General features: G+C 45.0%; 1 protein-coding gene across 1 annotated transcript in view; it reads left to right on the forward strand.

Moving 5' to 3' along the window:
- TRAF3IP2 (TRAF3 interacting protein 2) overlaps nt 1–17,077 on the forward strand; it is a 351,822-nt gene that overhangs the window by 71,881 nt on the left and 262,864 nt on the right. The window contains exon 2 of the mRNA XM_078649137.1: nt 3,795–4,349. Coding sequence (XP_078505263.1) covers nt 3,803–4,349 — 547 coding nt within the window. The 5' untranslated portion in view covers nt 3,795–3,802. The remainder of the gene's footprint in view (nt 1–3,794; nt 4,350–17,077) is intronic.

Consider the following 17,077-nt stretch of genomic DNA (forward strand, 5'->3'; position numbering starts at 1 on the left):
TAGGGAATCCCTCGAATTACTGTGCTGTAGCTCCTAGAAGCAAACGTTTCCAACCAGGATGCATAACTTAACATCACTGTCCGCTCAACGTTGCACGTTTTTACTCTTTAAGGTACCTATTGTGCGGTCTAAAATATTAGTCTCCAGCTAAATGTTTTCTATGCTGAACAAATAAACAAAATTCTCTGGAGGTTACAGCACTGTAGATCTTTTTTTATTATAACTGGAATAGCCATTAAATACTGCCAGTAATTCATGTGGGCATTGGGGTTGGCCTTGGCATCATCCAAACTCTCCACACTTCCCTGACTCCAAGGATTAAAAAATGTTTGAATTCCCTGGCCACCACCCCCGCGTGACCCCCCCCCATCCTCCCCGCGAGTTTTGCGATGCGAGCAGCGACTTGTGTTTTGTCCTTCTGTGTAGGCGCTGTCATCTAATACCGGTCAACACGTCTGTCTGGTGCCACATGCTTAGCATGACTCAAATATCTTAGTCTCTTCCTGATGACACACTCCGTTCTGCAATCGCTCTCTTTCCTGCTTCCGTCTCTTTTTGCTGACCTCCACCTTGACGCTTCCTGCACTCTCTTCGTTCTACAGGTCCCCTTTCCCCTCTCTTCTTTCAAGCACTCTGTTCTCTCACGTCCTGCACTCTCTTCTCTCAGACATAGTTCCATTATCGGCACAGGATGATCCCCCCCCGCACCAAAGTAGAAAAGGCATGCATAAATAAATACACCACACAATTTTTTGTTTGGAGAAAATTATGGCTGCAGGTTTATTACATACAACAGTATGCAAATTATGGTGGGTTATCTTACGGGCGATCCAAGGGCAGGTAGCCGTACTAACCTATGCTACCCTGCCCGCCTGATGAGCCTAGCACTGTGGAAAACCCAATCAGTGCTACCCTTATAGGGGTGATCCCCTTACTGGATCACGCAACTGTGTAAAAACCCAATCAGCGCTACCCTTATAGGTGTGACCCCCTTACTGGATCACGTGACACATTGGTCCCTCATTACTCGCGCCCCTTTCAGGGCGGAGCGTAGCAAGGCAAGCCCCCGGTTGTTCAGGCCCACAACCGCCCGAAGAACTAACGAGGCGCCGATGTCATTGTTCCAGGACACTCCCTTGAGGCTCCTCCGATTTGGCTCTGGCACCCTTATTGTGCTCTTGCAGAGGTATCCTTCTGTACCCAGACTGCTTCCAAATCGCCCTGTAACTCCGCCTGAAACACATAGAAAAAACATAACAACATCCTCAAACCCCCCTTGCCTGCCCCAAGCCAGGTACGCGGTAGGGTGGGAGACGGCGTGTCGGGCAGCAAAGACGCCCAACAATGGCGGGGGAGGGCTAAATACCCCTCCCCATCTCCTGACGCGCCGGACATGACGTGTCCAGCGCGCCCTGTAAGGGGACTCCTCCTGGAGGCCCGAGACGTGGATGGGGAGGCGCCTAAATTAAACTAATGATGGCCGCCCTCCGGGGTGGCCCCCTGCGGGGGCCGCGGGCAGCCGCATAGTTCCATTATCGGCGCAGGATGATCCCCACCCGCACCAAAGTAGAAAAGGCATGCATAAATAAATACACCACACAATTTTTTGTTTGGAGAAAATTATGGCTGCAGGTTTATTACATACAACAGTATGCAAATGATGGTGGGTTATCTTATGGGCGATCCAAGGGCAGCCGATGGTAATCCCCAGATCCATTACATCCTAGAAAAAGCTCCTGGCTCGTCAGATGCTCTCAGCTGTGTCTCACTGCCCTCTGCCGTAGCTGTCACTCTGTTCTCCTCCTAGCTGCCCCATGCATATCAGACGCAACTCTTCAACATATAGTCACAGACTTCCCTCTGGCTTTGAACAATGCTGTGCATGAATAGAAAGTTTGTTAAAGATAGTTCATTGTCGTAAAAAGTGTTGAATGCAGGTGTGTTGCTAACAATGTTGTAGTGCTGCAAAACAGGTAAACGGTGACAGTGAGCGCTATATAAAAGCAAGTTATTGCGTTACTTTTGTAGTGCTTGGTTACAAGTCCGACAGTCCAAGCATGCAGTAATCTTTTGAAACAGCACACATGTAGCAGGTCAAATAGTTTTTCGGATAAATACTAAAGTCGAACAAGTGAATATGTTTTTTCTTCACAACAGTACCCTGGAAAACATGTGTTGATTCAGACACACCAAAACACTAGATAGAAATCCATCCCCACCAGAGGTGCAGCGCGTCCCTCACAAACAGCGTGATAATGTGCAATTATTCACGCCATGGGCTTTGCTGCAGCAGGCCGTCATTGTGGCATGCTGTCGCGGCGGTGCCGATGCAGATGGCTGTTTCAGCATCACTTTTACTGGATGACGGATTTACTGCATTATGAAACGGGAGCAGATGAGCCGTCTATTCCTGTCGGCCCCGGCTGCGCGATTTGTCTAACAAACATTGTGAGCTGTGTTTGGGAATTCCCTATAAACATGTTGTTAAACGCAGTGCTTGTGAACATATTTTAGGCATGCCATTACATATGTGGGTTGTACACAGACAGCGTGGTGTGCCTGTGCCAGATAGCTCCTGGAGCCCGTGTTCTTTCCATTTACAGCTGTATGTGTGATGGGTCAGTGGCAAAGCATTGTACCTCTGTTTGCTGGCTCCAGCAGAGAGGTCATGGACAGAATGGTCAGTCAGATCCTATCACCAGCCAGGACCGGTTTCACTCGCCCTGGTGGGCAGTCCGAAACCGAGAGAGGGTTGATACATTTATTAAGTACACTTTTATTGTGCGTTTAGCTATTTTATGTATTTATGCACACATTTAAGCACTGCATCGGCTGCACTGTTTTGATATGAGTTGCACTGTCATTTGTTTATATATCGGAGGGGAATATATAACAGCAACAGAATCCTTCTCAGTCTGATTGTGTTTTTTTTGCATTTGCAACCCAAGTGAGAACTTACCACTAGGCCGCCACAGTCATACATTTACTGCTGGTCTCCCCCGTTAGTACAAGAAGGAGAGCATATTTTTCCAAAGTTAATGCTGCATGCAGTGCAAGACACTGGGCAGGCATACATTTTAAAGGGCTTAAGTTGTCATGCAGAGCAATTTACATATTACTGTAACTGTTGAACAAATTAATACAAGAAGATACAGGACAGTTTTTAATGTGTTTATTATTTCAAAACTATACGTTCCCACTGCTTAATAAGCCTTGCTTTATAGCTGCATTCATTTGCTTTCAAATGCCCCATTTGCCAATCTTTTTTACATTTCTTTCTCAGGAGAGGGACTCTCCCTAGACCCCTGGTTTGTCCCTTGAACTTGTTCACATCGCTAACTAGTGTTATCTATTGGAAAGGGTAGAACCAAAGCAGTCTTGCTTAGTACCCTAGCTCTCTTCAGAAGTCAGATTTGCTTGGCAACCCAGAAATTCTTTCTCTGAAATAATGTATGAGTTTTCTTTTATGAATGCCTAGAAAAACTGAATTTTTAGTTCATTAATCACAGAAATAGTGCTGAAAATCGCACCAAAAAGATGCCAATTTAAAACAAAAATCTTCACAAGGGGGATCCACCCCCGAACCCCCCTCATTGTTGTTGACCTCGCTCGCTCGCATACGTTGATTCGTTCTGCATATGCCTCACCAGTTTCAAATTCCACTAGATGCCACTGCCCAGCTCTCTCTCTCTCACCCTCACTCTCTATCTGCTTCTCTTTTTAAAAACGTTTGCACAAGTCCACAAAGCATTCATTTTATCAGTATCCTCATATTTTGTCAATTTGCTTTTCAGCTTGTGAAATGAGTAAAAGTTTACCTGAAGAGAATGATGACTCTCAGGTCTGTCTGGAAAATCGCATTTACAAAAATGAAGATGTGGAAGGTGAAGAATCTGGCCATGTATCACATCATGCCAACCTGGGCCAACACTGTCACAGCTTTCATCTAGGAAATTCAGATTCTGAGTTTTCGGACTCCCATCCTTACAGCGGAGGTGGCGAAGCACACTCACACTCCATGGACTATATTATATTGATGCATACCCCGCGCGGGGATGCTGGCTGGTTCTCCCCAGGTTCCTTTGATGCTAGACATAACTCAATGCAGTCAAACAAAAGTATTGAGAATGTTTCTCAAGAGCCCAACAGAGATAATTTACAGCCCTGTGAACCTCCAGGAAGCAGCCAAAAGCTACAAATTCAAAGTAAAGATACTGGCAATGGTTCACAACCTCAGGATCCTTTTGCAATTAATCATCTTGAACCTCCGGGCTCCTTAAGGTCCACCGAACCACCGGAAAGGTATCCACTCTGCTCCTGTCCTGTTGACCCACGCCAACAAAATTCATGTAAGTCATTTCTTAATGACTAGACATCTGCTTTAGGCAGTACCATGCTCCATGGTAAAAATGTAAAATGCATGCAATCTTGGTCCAAACTGTTTTCTTGTTTTTATCTAGTTGTATTGAAATATTTATAATATGTGTTCCTGTTGTACGTGTGTATATAATGTGCCTCTTGACTCTGGTTTATTTATTTGAACATGTGTTGTCTTATAGCATTGTTTATTAAACACAGCAATGCTTCTTCGAGGTTAAGATTTCACTTAGCAGTGTTAAGTATTGTACTGTAGTTCTCTCATCAATGGTATGCTACAAGGTGCAGTAGATGTCATTGGAGGAAACTGACTACGCGTATAAGCTAAACAAGCATTGGCAAAGCCAATCGGTCTCAGCAATGCAAGAGCTATTGGCTTGGTCACTGTCAATGTGTTTCAACATTGCATGGCCAGATGGTAAGTGTTCCCTAAGCAGATGCACCGTCCAAGTGCCTGCAGCTGATGCACCTTTACTCCTTTGTGTAACTACTGGCACACATGAACAAAGCATTCCAAATTAAATTTACCGTTTGATAGGGAGCAAAACACAATAATAAATATGCCAATTCCCTTTAATTAGATTTACTAAAATTAATTGGTAAACAAATTGTACTTTATTTTTTCACCTCTCAAATACAGAAGGTACTGTCTGTCCTAGTGTAATTCATACTTATGACTTGCATGTTCCACACACATGCCTGCTGCAGGCACTCAGCTCACTGAGCTGTCCAACTGGTTAGAAGAATCACGGCCAACAATCATCAAAATGCAAAGATCATTTGATGCGTAGAATCAAATTTAGGAATTCTTTATTAAATCTATTCCCTCTTCCTGCTACATGGTGTTTTGTGGTTCACTGTTGTGTCTATCTGGTTTGACATAAAATGGTATAATCCGACCATACCTCCTTTCCAGTGAGTGAAGTGGATTTACAACGACAAACCTAGGTGTCAAGGTCATTGCAATAAAGTGGTAAGCCAGCTTATTAGGCCACTGTACTGTTATCACTGGGTCACGTGACCGGATCCTGGCAGGGCTAACTTGGCCTTTGGACTTTCTGAGGTGGATAAAATGAATCCTGTTAATTTGTGTAACAAAAACAAATTCTTGCAGTACTTAGATATATTCACTTTAAAGTGTTATGTATAGTATTGTATTATTTTTTTTACCAGTGTTGTTGTTATGTTTCACACTGGGCTTAGGGACCTTACACATGCAAAGTGGCTCTTTGGTGCCCCTGGTCGGTTGAAGTTTTCAAAATGTAAATTTAATTGGGTGTTGACATCAGCATTTACCAGACCTACATTTCAAAGGAGGAGTGCTATCTGTTGAAAATAGCTTTGTTTATTTTATTTTGCGATAAGCCTTTTGCTGATCATTTGCTTTTAACCTGTAATTCTGCACCATAACAAACCATGTGCTTGCTAATGTACTGTGCGCTGTATTCTAAACCACAAAACGTTTACTGTACAGATGCACTCCAGCTTCTAGCAGGGCAGTTGGTGGCATGTTTCGCTTTACAATAACCATCCAATGAATTGAAACAAGCACTTCTCTCAGCCTGTTTACTTAGTAACCAACAAGCCCGTTATGAAGTCTTTCTGTATCATTTGTAACTATTTCAGGAGCTGGGTGAGAACGAGCTAGTGAATGGCAACTGAAACGAAGTGGTCACGTGTCCCAGGACAATGTATAGTACTTAGGAAAGGTAGTGTACTTTTACCTTGGGGAAGAGGAGTGAATGGAGTACAGATAGTACACTGTGCCCTGGTGCGAATTATTCTGTTGGAAGAGGCTGTGTAGCCTTTCAGAGGCAGTACTCTGATTTAGGGACTATGCTTGCAGTGTGGGGGTTGCGCGAAATATAGTCCCCTAGGGCTTCCCTTGACATACTGGGTTAGGGAACAGTGCACTGTATTCTAGGGGGGCAAGGTGGACTTTTATGTGGAGATGTAGTCTGTAGCTTGGGGTGTTGTGCATGAGGTATTGAGAGTAAAGAGACTGTGTTGTCAGGAGGTAGGGGACGGTTTTCTTTAGTAGAAAGCATTTTAGGGACTATGCATGAAGTAGTGAAGTTATGTGGTAGTCTTGTCTTCTAGGTAGCAGGAGACAGTTTCCTGGGTGCTGTCCATTCAGTATCCAGGAGTAGGTAGGCAGTAGACTGTAACCAGGGTACCTGTGCATGTAGTATATGTGTGTGGAGGGGGCGGCAGAAGGTGTTTTGAGGTACAGTGTATTATTTCATAGGGGTCCTTCGAGTTTGTCCTTAATGGGCAACATGTAGTATCCTAGGTGCTGTGCATGTAGCACTGGAGTTATGGGGTAGTCTTGTCTTCTAGGGAGCAGGAGACAGTATCCTGGGTGATGTATATGTAGCATCGAGGAGTAGGGGGGCAGTAGACTGTGTCCAGGGTACCATTGTATGTATTGTGTGTAGGAGGCAGCAGAGGTAGTGCTGCAGTGTACTGTTCCTTGTGGTCCCTGGGGCACAGTCTTCTTGGGGCTGTAGGCAGTTTCCTGGGAGCTGTGCATGCAGAATTGGGCAGTTCGGGGCAGTAAGCTGTGTCCAGGGTATCAGTGCATATAGTTTGTGTGTGTAGGGGGCAGTAGAGGGGGTACTGCAGTGACGTCTAGGGTTTACTTGGTGTCCCTGGGGTTCGATCTTCTGGGGGCTTTAAGCAGTACCCATATATCACATATAAGTAGGGTGCCTGTGGGGAAAATCACAGATTCATGGAGACAACCACGGCCTAAGTTACCAAAGGGGTCATCCGATGGCACTAAATTCAGTGGAGGTCAGAGTCGAATGGGAAGGCCATCCTTAGTGGAAGAGGATGTCTCACACGCATAATAGTGTCAAGCTTCATCATCGGCATCCTCTCCCCACCTAGGTAAGATGATACTACCAGGGCAGACTCGACCTCCGCGAAGACTTGGCGATAGGAGGGAGTAGACAAGGCTTACTAGACAAGGCGGGATCCAGAAAATCAAATAGCACTGATGATACCAATGGAACTAGTGCCGATGACAACAATGGGAATAGCACTGATGATAACCTAGGGACTAGTGCCGATGCCAGCAATGAGAATAGATAGCACTGATAACCATGTGACTAGCGCCCATGACAACAATGAGAATAGCACTGATGATACCAATGGGACTAGTGCTGATGCCAACAATGAGAATAGCACTGATGATAACAATGGGACTAATGCTGATGCCAACAATGAGAATAGCACTGATGATAACAATGGGACTCGTGCCGATGCCAACAATGAGAATAGCACTGAAAATCATGGGACTAGTGCCGGTGTCAACAATGAGAATAGCACTGATAATAACAATGGGACTAGTGCCGATGCCAACAATGAGAATATCACTGATGAAAACAATCAGACTAGTGCCCATGACAACAATGAGAATAGCGCTGATGATACCATTGGGACTAGTGCTCCTGACAACAATGAGAATAGCACTGATGATAACAATGGGACTAATGCTGATGCCAACAATGAGAATAGCACTGATAATAACAATGGGACTAGTGCCGATGCCAACAATGAGAATATCACTGATGAAAACAATCAGACTAGTGCCCATGACAACAATGAGAATAGCGCTGATGATACCAATGGGACTAGTGCTCCTGACAACAATGAGGATAGCACTGATGATAACAATGGGACTAGTGCTGATGCCAACAATGAGAATAGCACTGATGATACCAATGGGACTAGTGCCAATGCCAACAATGAGAATAGCACTGATGATAACAATGGGACTAGTGCCGATTACAACAATGAGAATAGCACTGATAACCATGGGACTAGTGCCCATGACAACACTGAGAATAGCGCTGATGATAACCTAGGGACTAGTGCCGATGCCAGCAATGAGAATAGATAGCACTGATAACCATGGGACTAGTGCCCATGACAACAATGAGAATAGCACTGATGATACCAATGGGACTAGTGCTGATGCCAACAATGAGAATAGCACTGATGATAACAATGGGACTAATGCTGATGCCAACAATGAGAATAGCACTGATGATAACAATGGGACTAGTGCCGATGCCAACAATGAGAATAGCACTGAAAATCATGGGACTAGTGCCGGTGTCAACAATGAGAATAGCACTGATAATAACAATGGGACTAGTGCCGATGCCAACAATGAGAATATCACTGATGAAAACAATCAGACTAGTGCCCATGACAACAATGAGAATAGCGCTGATGATACCATTGGGACTAGTGCTCCTGACAACAATGAGGATAGCACTGATGATAACAATGGGACTAGTGCTGATGCCAACAATGAGAATAGCACTGATGATACCAATGGGACTAGTGCCAATGCCAACAATGAGAATAGCACTGATGATAACAATGGGACTAGTGCCGATGCCAACAATGAGAATAGCACTGATAACCATGGGACTAGTGCCCATGACAACACTGAGAATAGCGCTGATGACAACAATGGGACTAGTGCCGATGCCAACAATGAGAATAGTGCTGATGATAACAATGGGACTAGTGCCGGTGCCAACAATGAGAATAGCACTGATAACCATGGGACTAGTCCCCATGACAACAATGAGACTAGCGCTGTTGATACCAATGGGACTAGTGCCGATGCCAACGAGAATAGCACTGATGATAACAATGGAACTAGTGCCTATGCCAACAATGAGAATAGCACTGATGATAACAATGGGACTAGTGCCGATGCCAACAATGTGAATCGCACTGATGATAACAATGGGACTATTGCTCATGACAGCAATGAGAATAGCACTGATAACCATGGGACTAGTGCCCATGACAACAATGAGAATATCGCTGATGATACCAATGAGACTAGTGCCGATGCCAACAATGAGAATAGCACTGATGATAACAATGAGACTACTGCCCATGACAACAATGAGAATAGCACTGATGGTAACAATGAGACTAGTGCTGATGGCAACAATGAGAATGGCACTGATAACCATGGGACTAGTGCCCATGACAACAATGAGAGTAGCGCTGATGATAACAGTGGGACTAGTGCTGATGTCAACAATGAGAATTGCACTGATGATAACAATTTGACAAGTGCTGATGCCAACAATGAGAATAGCACTGATAACCATGGGACTTGCGCCCATGGCAACAATGAGAATAGCGCTGATGATAGCAATGGGACTGATGCCAACAATGAGAATAGCACTGATGATAACAATGGGACTAGTGCTGATGCTAACAATGAGAATAGAACTGATGATAACAATGGGACTAGTGCCGATGCAAACAATGAGAATAGCACTAATGATAACAATGGGACTAGTGCTGATGCCAACAAAGAGAATATAACTGATGATAACAATGGCACTATTGCTCATGACAGCAATGAGAATAGGACTGATAACCATGGGACTAGTGCCCATGACAACAATGAGAATAGCCCTGATGATAACAACGGGACTAGTGGTGATGATAACAATGAAAATAGCACTGATGATAACAGGACTAATGCAGATGGCAAAACTGCATGATTAGGAGACTGTTACTCAGGGTTTGCACTGCTCATTCATAGGAAACACTGTCCTAGAATCACATGCCTCTCATCAGTGTGCACACTGGTCTTTAACCATATTCCTCCAACAGATTCTACCAAATTATTACAGGTTAATATGTTCCTTGTTATCTTAGCTGCCATATTTGTTTGTTTTGTATGATTGCTTGATTGCTGGAGTCTCTCCGCCTGTAACAACACATTTTCAATCATATTCTGTTATATTCTGTTCTTTGACATGTCAGCGAAGAGTGTTTATCTTGTCTTGAATTTTAACAAAAAAAGATATAATGGAGATCCCTCATAAAGTATGTGTAACATTCTTTCAGCACATTTTCTTTTTACTGAAGATATTCTGTATGATATAAAACATGACATTATTGCGGATTATTTTCTTCCCAGTCCTGGAACACCAATTGTTGCAAACAAGATACATCCCGATTTTCAGACAGAAACATATTTCTATAAATATGTCAGTACTGTCCTACTTCCATTAAGGCAATAACATTTTGCTTCATCTGGAGACAACATTGATGGCACGCAGCTAGCAGAATAATATCCCGGGGTGACGGAAACATAGACAGAATGTTTGGCCGGAAGCCTTCTTAGATCCAAAAACTAAAGCATCTCCAAAAAGGGCTCTGTATGATTCAGAGAACCTTACTCACCTACAAGCATTGTTGACTTTATTGAAACCAAGAACCTCAGCTTCATGGCAAACAACGTTAGATCCACAGACTCCAGTGATTCAAAAGGTCCTTACAGAGCTTCTAGCACTAAAGAAATGTACCTTGTGGGCGCAAGAGCCCTTGAGATAGGTGCACCACAAGACTCAACCATGTAATTATTTCGCACAAGTCTAACAGATTGAGCAGATTTCTGACTTCCTTTGATGAACAGAAGCTACAGATAGGCCCGATGAGAACATATCCTGCAAGAAGTATTTGACAGCAAGATCTCACAGGTGACCCTTTTTAAAGCAACACCCTGATGACCTTCCAGTACTCCCTATATCTATGCAATGTAGAAAATCATTAAAATTACTTCATTTCCTTGGCCAAATCGCTATCAGTGCCCAAAAATTGCAACTCCTGCTACTCAACGTTAATACTGATAGGCTCGCATTTCGAAAAGACATTAAACTATTTCTAGTGACACAGAAGGAGGGAAAAAATGGTGGATTTTCATTGATGTTTCCACCGTCTAGCAAAGCAAAAGAATCCACATCCCATCATGTCCAGTAGGGTATTACTAAATGCACATCTGCTTCTTCCTCCAAGGTCTTGGTTAGATCTTTGGCATAGTGTGGAAAGAGTTGGAAGACATCTATCTAATCACTAGGCTTTATGAAGGATTGGTGCTGAGATTCAGGACTTGTGCAGAACAATGACAGTCGGATGAATTCCTCTGTTGCATATAGATCTAGAACTAGGGTTTTGAATCTCTGATAGATGATGCTGAACACATTCTGATTCTCAGAATCTTTATAGGGGGAGGGACATACCTTGCTGAGTTTCTATTTACTTAGCTATCGTTAGCGCCCATAATATGCAGTGCAGGCTGCAGCTAGAGACCAAAAATGTACCTATGGGGAGGAGCCAAGATGGCGACCGAGATGGCTGCATAGACGCCCGGCTCCGTGAGCCTTCTCACCCCGCGCATACATCCTGGCACTCGTCCTGAGCCGTAACGGCAGATTTTAGTAGGCGAAGGACAACTTTCACTTACCGTTTGCTCCGGAGGCTTCTACGTGCGGTGGACCCCTGGGAATGTCCCCGACCGTATTGCTGCCTTCACAGTGCTGGGGCCGGGGTGTCGAGTGAGGAGAGTATCCGGCCGCGACTGCGACAACGGCGGCCCCTGGTTGCGGTGAGGAGTCATCCGGAGGGAGCCTGAGATCTGCTGGGCCGCTGGAGACAGTGCCGACCCGATCCGCCTAACGGAGTGTCTGGTGGGATGCACGGTGAAGCAGAGTCGAGGGAAGTGCACGGTGCTTGGCCCCCTTTCCGGCATTGTGTCCGGGCATAACCGATGTCTTCCCCCGGAATCGCCGGGCGACTCCCTGGGAGCGGCGAAGATTTTGTTTAGCCCTTTGGTGGCCCTTCGCTGGGAAGCCTGCCTTGCCTTTCGGGGTCCCCGTTGTGAATCCTGTTGTGCCCTGTGTGAGACCCGGTCCCGAGGTGAGGAGGAGACGGACGAGGCCGGATCAGCCAAGATGGCGGCTAACACCCTCATACGCAGACCACCTCCAGGCAGAGAGACCGCTGTGCGGGAGAGTCCTGTGTCCTGGCGACATGAGAGAGAGCCCACGTTCAGAGATATCCTGGCTGCGCTAACAACCCTGCATTCGTCCCTGGCCCAAGACGCCCTGGATTTGGGAAGAAGGATGGCCACCATTGTTGTCCCGCCGTTTTACACGGGCATGATTCGATTTCAGGGAAGCGCCGATGTGCCCGCCGCTGCGTCAATGATGAGTGCCCCAGCTACGCCTATGTTTGTGGAGACGCTGGAAGACCCGGTTCATGAGATCGCTTTGGCCAGTTCTGTGGTACATATGAGTGACTTGTCGGGGCACGTATCTACTCGACGGCTGGGGAGACGACATCGCTCTGCGGACTGGGCTGCCTTGGCGGCGTTTCGGCGCTTGCCGGATGGTGTGACTTCTTTGCCCTGGCTGGTGAGACTATGTTTGGACTGGAAGCTGTTTTTGGGGTTGACATTGACACGGACGGATTTCCGTCATGCATATTCGCCTGCGTTTTGGTGGCTGCAATCCAATGGAGTAACAACACTGCCCGGTCCGCCAGGATCACTTGGACCCTCCACGCTTCCCTGTAGGTCTACTGATAAGCGGACTTCTGTTGCTACTACTGACAGCAAAGGCCAGGGGTGAGACCGTTTGAGACATGGTGGGACTTGCTGTAGGCTAACGGTGTTTTGGGGGACACTCGGCGGGGATGTTATCGATTGTCCCATTGGTGATTACTGTTTTCCATGGTTATTCTGATCTTGCCTTTCGATTGTTGATTGTGCGCGGTGGTGGGGGGAGGGCCAGGTGGCTTCATCAATGGCCCTTCCCCTCATTCATTCTTTCTCTTTTTCCTCCTTTTTCTCTTTTCCTGTATTTCGGGCCTCTTATTTAGGGCGAAAGGCATGCTGCTGGGGGGGGGGGGTAGCCCATAGCCTTCTGCAGGGGTGCAGGGTGGGGGGTAGGGGGGTGGGGTCTGTTACTTTGTCCTTCCTTTGTTTCTATGGCCCTTTCTCTCCCCCTTTTTCTTCTCGGTGTCGTCGTTTCCGTGTTTCCTGCAGTATGTTTCGTTTGGAGGGGTGGGGCGCAGCTTTGCATCGAAACATGTTGACTGTTACATTTCTCCTGACTTGTATGCCTTGCCCCCACTACTTCAGACGCATTTCCACTGTTTGTGATTTCCTGCTCCATGTTTGCTATTGTGGGACCATGTATAAACGTATGGCATCGATTTTGATTTTCTTTATTGTAAAAAACGCCTTCTCGAATCCTGACTTTTACACTGTAAGTTTAATACAAGTTATATCCTGTACGCTTCTTGGACCCCGATTTTCGAGCTGCTGTATTTTTCTACATTGAATTGCATTATTTTTTACTTATCTAGCGGCCGGCCAGAGTGGTTGTAGGCCCATACTTGTATTTACTTGTGTACCAATAAAGGTTTAAAAAAAAAATGTACCTTTGCCCCAAAACTACAAAAGCGAAGTCTCGGCTTGATGCTCCAAACAGATGTCCCCTTTTTTGTTCACATACTTCTTGGTCAACTTCTTGCCAATTTAGCCACACGTTGGCCTCTGATTGGTCTTGGTGACTGAAGGCCCCTAAGCATATTTATTGCGTCTTTCAACTTCTTCCAGTTGGAAAACATGTTCTTCTTCACTGATAATCATAGACCTGGGACTTTCCAGGACCTGCAACTGCTTCGTCTGAGGCCACTGGATTCCACTTTGACTATAACCTGTAAAGAAGTACTCGGGAAATCCCTTCAACAGGTTCTCAGGAGTCAATCACGCCAGATTGTGTCCTTAACACTGTATGACTCTGTAATCGGTTCTGCAATCTCCTGTGAACTGGGAGGCCATCTAACATACAGCCGTGCCTCCAGAAGATAGGTTTTAACTTTATCTGTGGTACAAAAAATGCACATGCTGTCATGTGACCTTCTACCAAGGGCAGTTCCATTGCTGATGCGTCTTGGAGGAAAGCAGTTGTTTCAAGAGCCCTCTTGGCATAATTGTCCAGTTTACAGGCAGAAACCGCAACATCAGGTTTGTGCAAAACATGGATTTGATAAAGATGATGTTGTAGACTTAGAAGAATGGTGTGGACTTTACTGAAGTTGTGTTGAAGGCTTAAACTTCAGTAAGGGAGGTCTTCTGACTCCTTATTTTGAATCATGATATTCAGCCTCACCGCCAAAGCATGTGGAAAGAAGGTTAACTGAGAAACTGCAGTAGGGAACAATTCTATTGGAGGAGACACACATCTGAGAGTACCTGAAGGACATTTTTTTGGAAGTTAAAAAATGCCATACATGTATGTCGCCGTAGAATTGAATAGAATATGGTGATGGGGGTGGGGGCATGAAAGTGGAGGATCTGTTTTCTGAGGCTAAAGTTCCTGCATTTGAAGAGATGTGGGCATAGTTTAAGGTTTGCACAGGACAGTTCATTATGCAGACTAGCTAGCATGAGGCATGGCTGCCTTTCCTCTGTTAGCTAGAGGAGGCAACAACATTAACATAAACACTTGCCCTTGTAGGGAGTGTACACAGATTTCTATATAATGTACAGTGTTATGAAATTAAAACCTTGACCTACAATGATGACTAAAGATAAATGTGATGATAATGTTCCAGAAACTATGACGCATAAGGAATGGGTGGTATTATGTGTTCCCACCAGAAAAAAAAACAACACAAAGACCTCGAAAAATTCTCTGTAGAATCACATAATTGTCTTCTTGGCACTTGGAAGCAGTGGAGAATTTTACACAAATTACAAAGTAAAGCGGGACAGTGCACAACTTAATGACTGAATTAGTTGTTACCTACAGTAAAAAGTGATAAATGAGGAGGCAGAACTTTTAATTTTTCCTAATCATACTGAAGTTAATTATGCATTGTACACAGACTGGGAAATAGACGAGAGAATCCCCACAACAAATAATGAAAACATTGGTTAGCATGCTCATATTGTTTGACTGAAATTGACTTCTGAGATAAAACAACTACAAAAATCATTGAACTCTTTTCAATTGGGCAAAGTTATCCCTGAGTTATGTGATACAATCTATAAAGATCCGAAGCACTATCAGGATTAAAAAAGTTTAAGGAAACAATGTAAATCTGATTATGAATGTGGGAGAGTGTATACATTTCATGAGAAGTATGATTATTTGTATACAAATTAAAAATTGGTTGCGCAAACAAACACATTGTTTGATAGAACACCTACCCAGATCCTCAGAAATTGATTCTTCAGACAATTGAAACAAACACGGGTTCGTTTTCAGGAAAATGCACGTTAGGTAGTGAGGGTTCGCCCAACAAGATCAGATTTCAGGTTCAAGAAAGGATAAAAACAAACCAAAAAACCTAGAAGTAAACCCAGGGAGCAGTCAATCAATTTATATCTAAAATGTCTTGCCAAGAAATAAAAGAAAATCAAATGAAAGATGGTAATTGGGTTGTTATCAATTTAGTATTATCAATTTATCTGATGACATTTTAACCAAGCCGGAAATCATTGTACTATCAAAAGGCCTATCTTTTTGTACTACATCCAATATTTATTTCACCATCCTTTTGTTTTGATTTACTAAACTTTACCAATTTACTACCGCTCCAAACGTATTGTAATGTGAAGCCTAAATCGAGAGCTGCATTTGAGTAGAATAGAATGTATAGTCATCTGTCTATTAGGGACGTAGACAATTTGGTTACTTTATTCAGTCTTGAACAAGATACAGGTAATCGTGAATCAATACTGGATGTAGACTTTTTTATTTTTTTTTGTAGTAGAATATTTTACTTCGGTTACCCCGAACCTTCAAAACGTACATACGGTAATATAATAAAATATGTCTAAAAAAATATATATAAGTAAATTAATAAATATGATTGCACATGTCCAAGTCGGTTTAAATTTTGCCCCTATCTGTACGACTATAAAATCTCAATAAATACACAATTAATTCCTCCTAGTAATCAATCAATACAGAATCGCAGAAAACGGAGTGCAAGTAATTAATTATCTGGACATTAAGACCTCAAGAAGTTTAAAAACATTAATTGTCGGGGGGCGTGGCTAGCGGCCAACATGGCGACAGCTTAGAACGAGAGCTCCTGAAGGCACTGTGGCCTAATTATTAATCCGACACTCTTATCCGTGACATCACCCACCCGAAGCGGCGGCGATCGGGTCCGGGGTCGGAGCGGCACCACCAGGTAGAATTCTGGCTGAAACCAGGGACCGGAACCCGCCGAACCACACACTGGCGCGTTGGGGCCTGTAATTGGGAAGGAAGCAGCGGCCTCGAGTACCCCGCAAGCCCCGGCGGAAGTGAGACCGGGCCGGCCTGGAGAGGGAGGCACTGCCCGGCGCCCCACCGGAAGCACTCAACCGCCCAAAACTTGCACCGGAGCAGCGGAGGCGCCCTCTGAGCAGCGGCCGACGACAATAGCCCCCGCTACACCTGCCGGTGTCTGTGTGCGGCGGCAAGCGGGAAAGAAGCGGACACGGAGACGGAGGAGAGGCGGAGCGGCCACGGATTACGGAGAGACGGTGAGCCCCCCCCATGGGAGTACACGATCAACCAAAGTCATCCGGGGCTCACGTCTGACAGATCTGACGGGAAACTCACCTGGCTTGCCCCCCCCCCCAAGTTAGTGCATCTGAGTGCACGAGTGAGAGGCCGACTGCGGGGAAGGCGAGTGCCCCCGGGGGACAGCATAGAACGGCATCAATACGCATATAAACGCGGAGATAACTGGCAGCACCCGACAACGTGGTACAATAGTGGCTGTCCTGACCCGCTCACAGTAAAACGACCACAACAGCCAAAGTAAGAGACACCCTGCCAAGACCTCGACCACATCTTTA

This window comes from Lissotriton helveticus, chromosome 6 (assembly GCF_964261635.1).
Source record: "Lissotriton helveticus chromosome 6, aLisHel1.1, whole genome shotgun sequence".
NCBI classification, from domain to species: domain Eukaryota; kingdom Metazoa; phylum Chordata; class Amphibia; order Caudata; family Salamandridae; genus Lissotriton; species Lissotriton helveticus.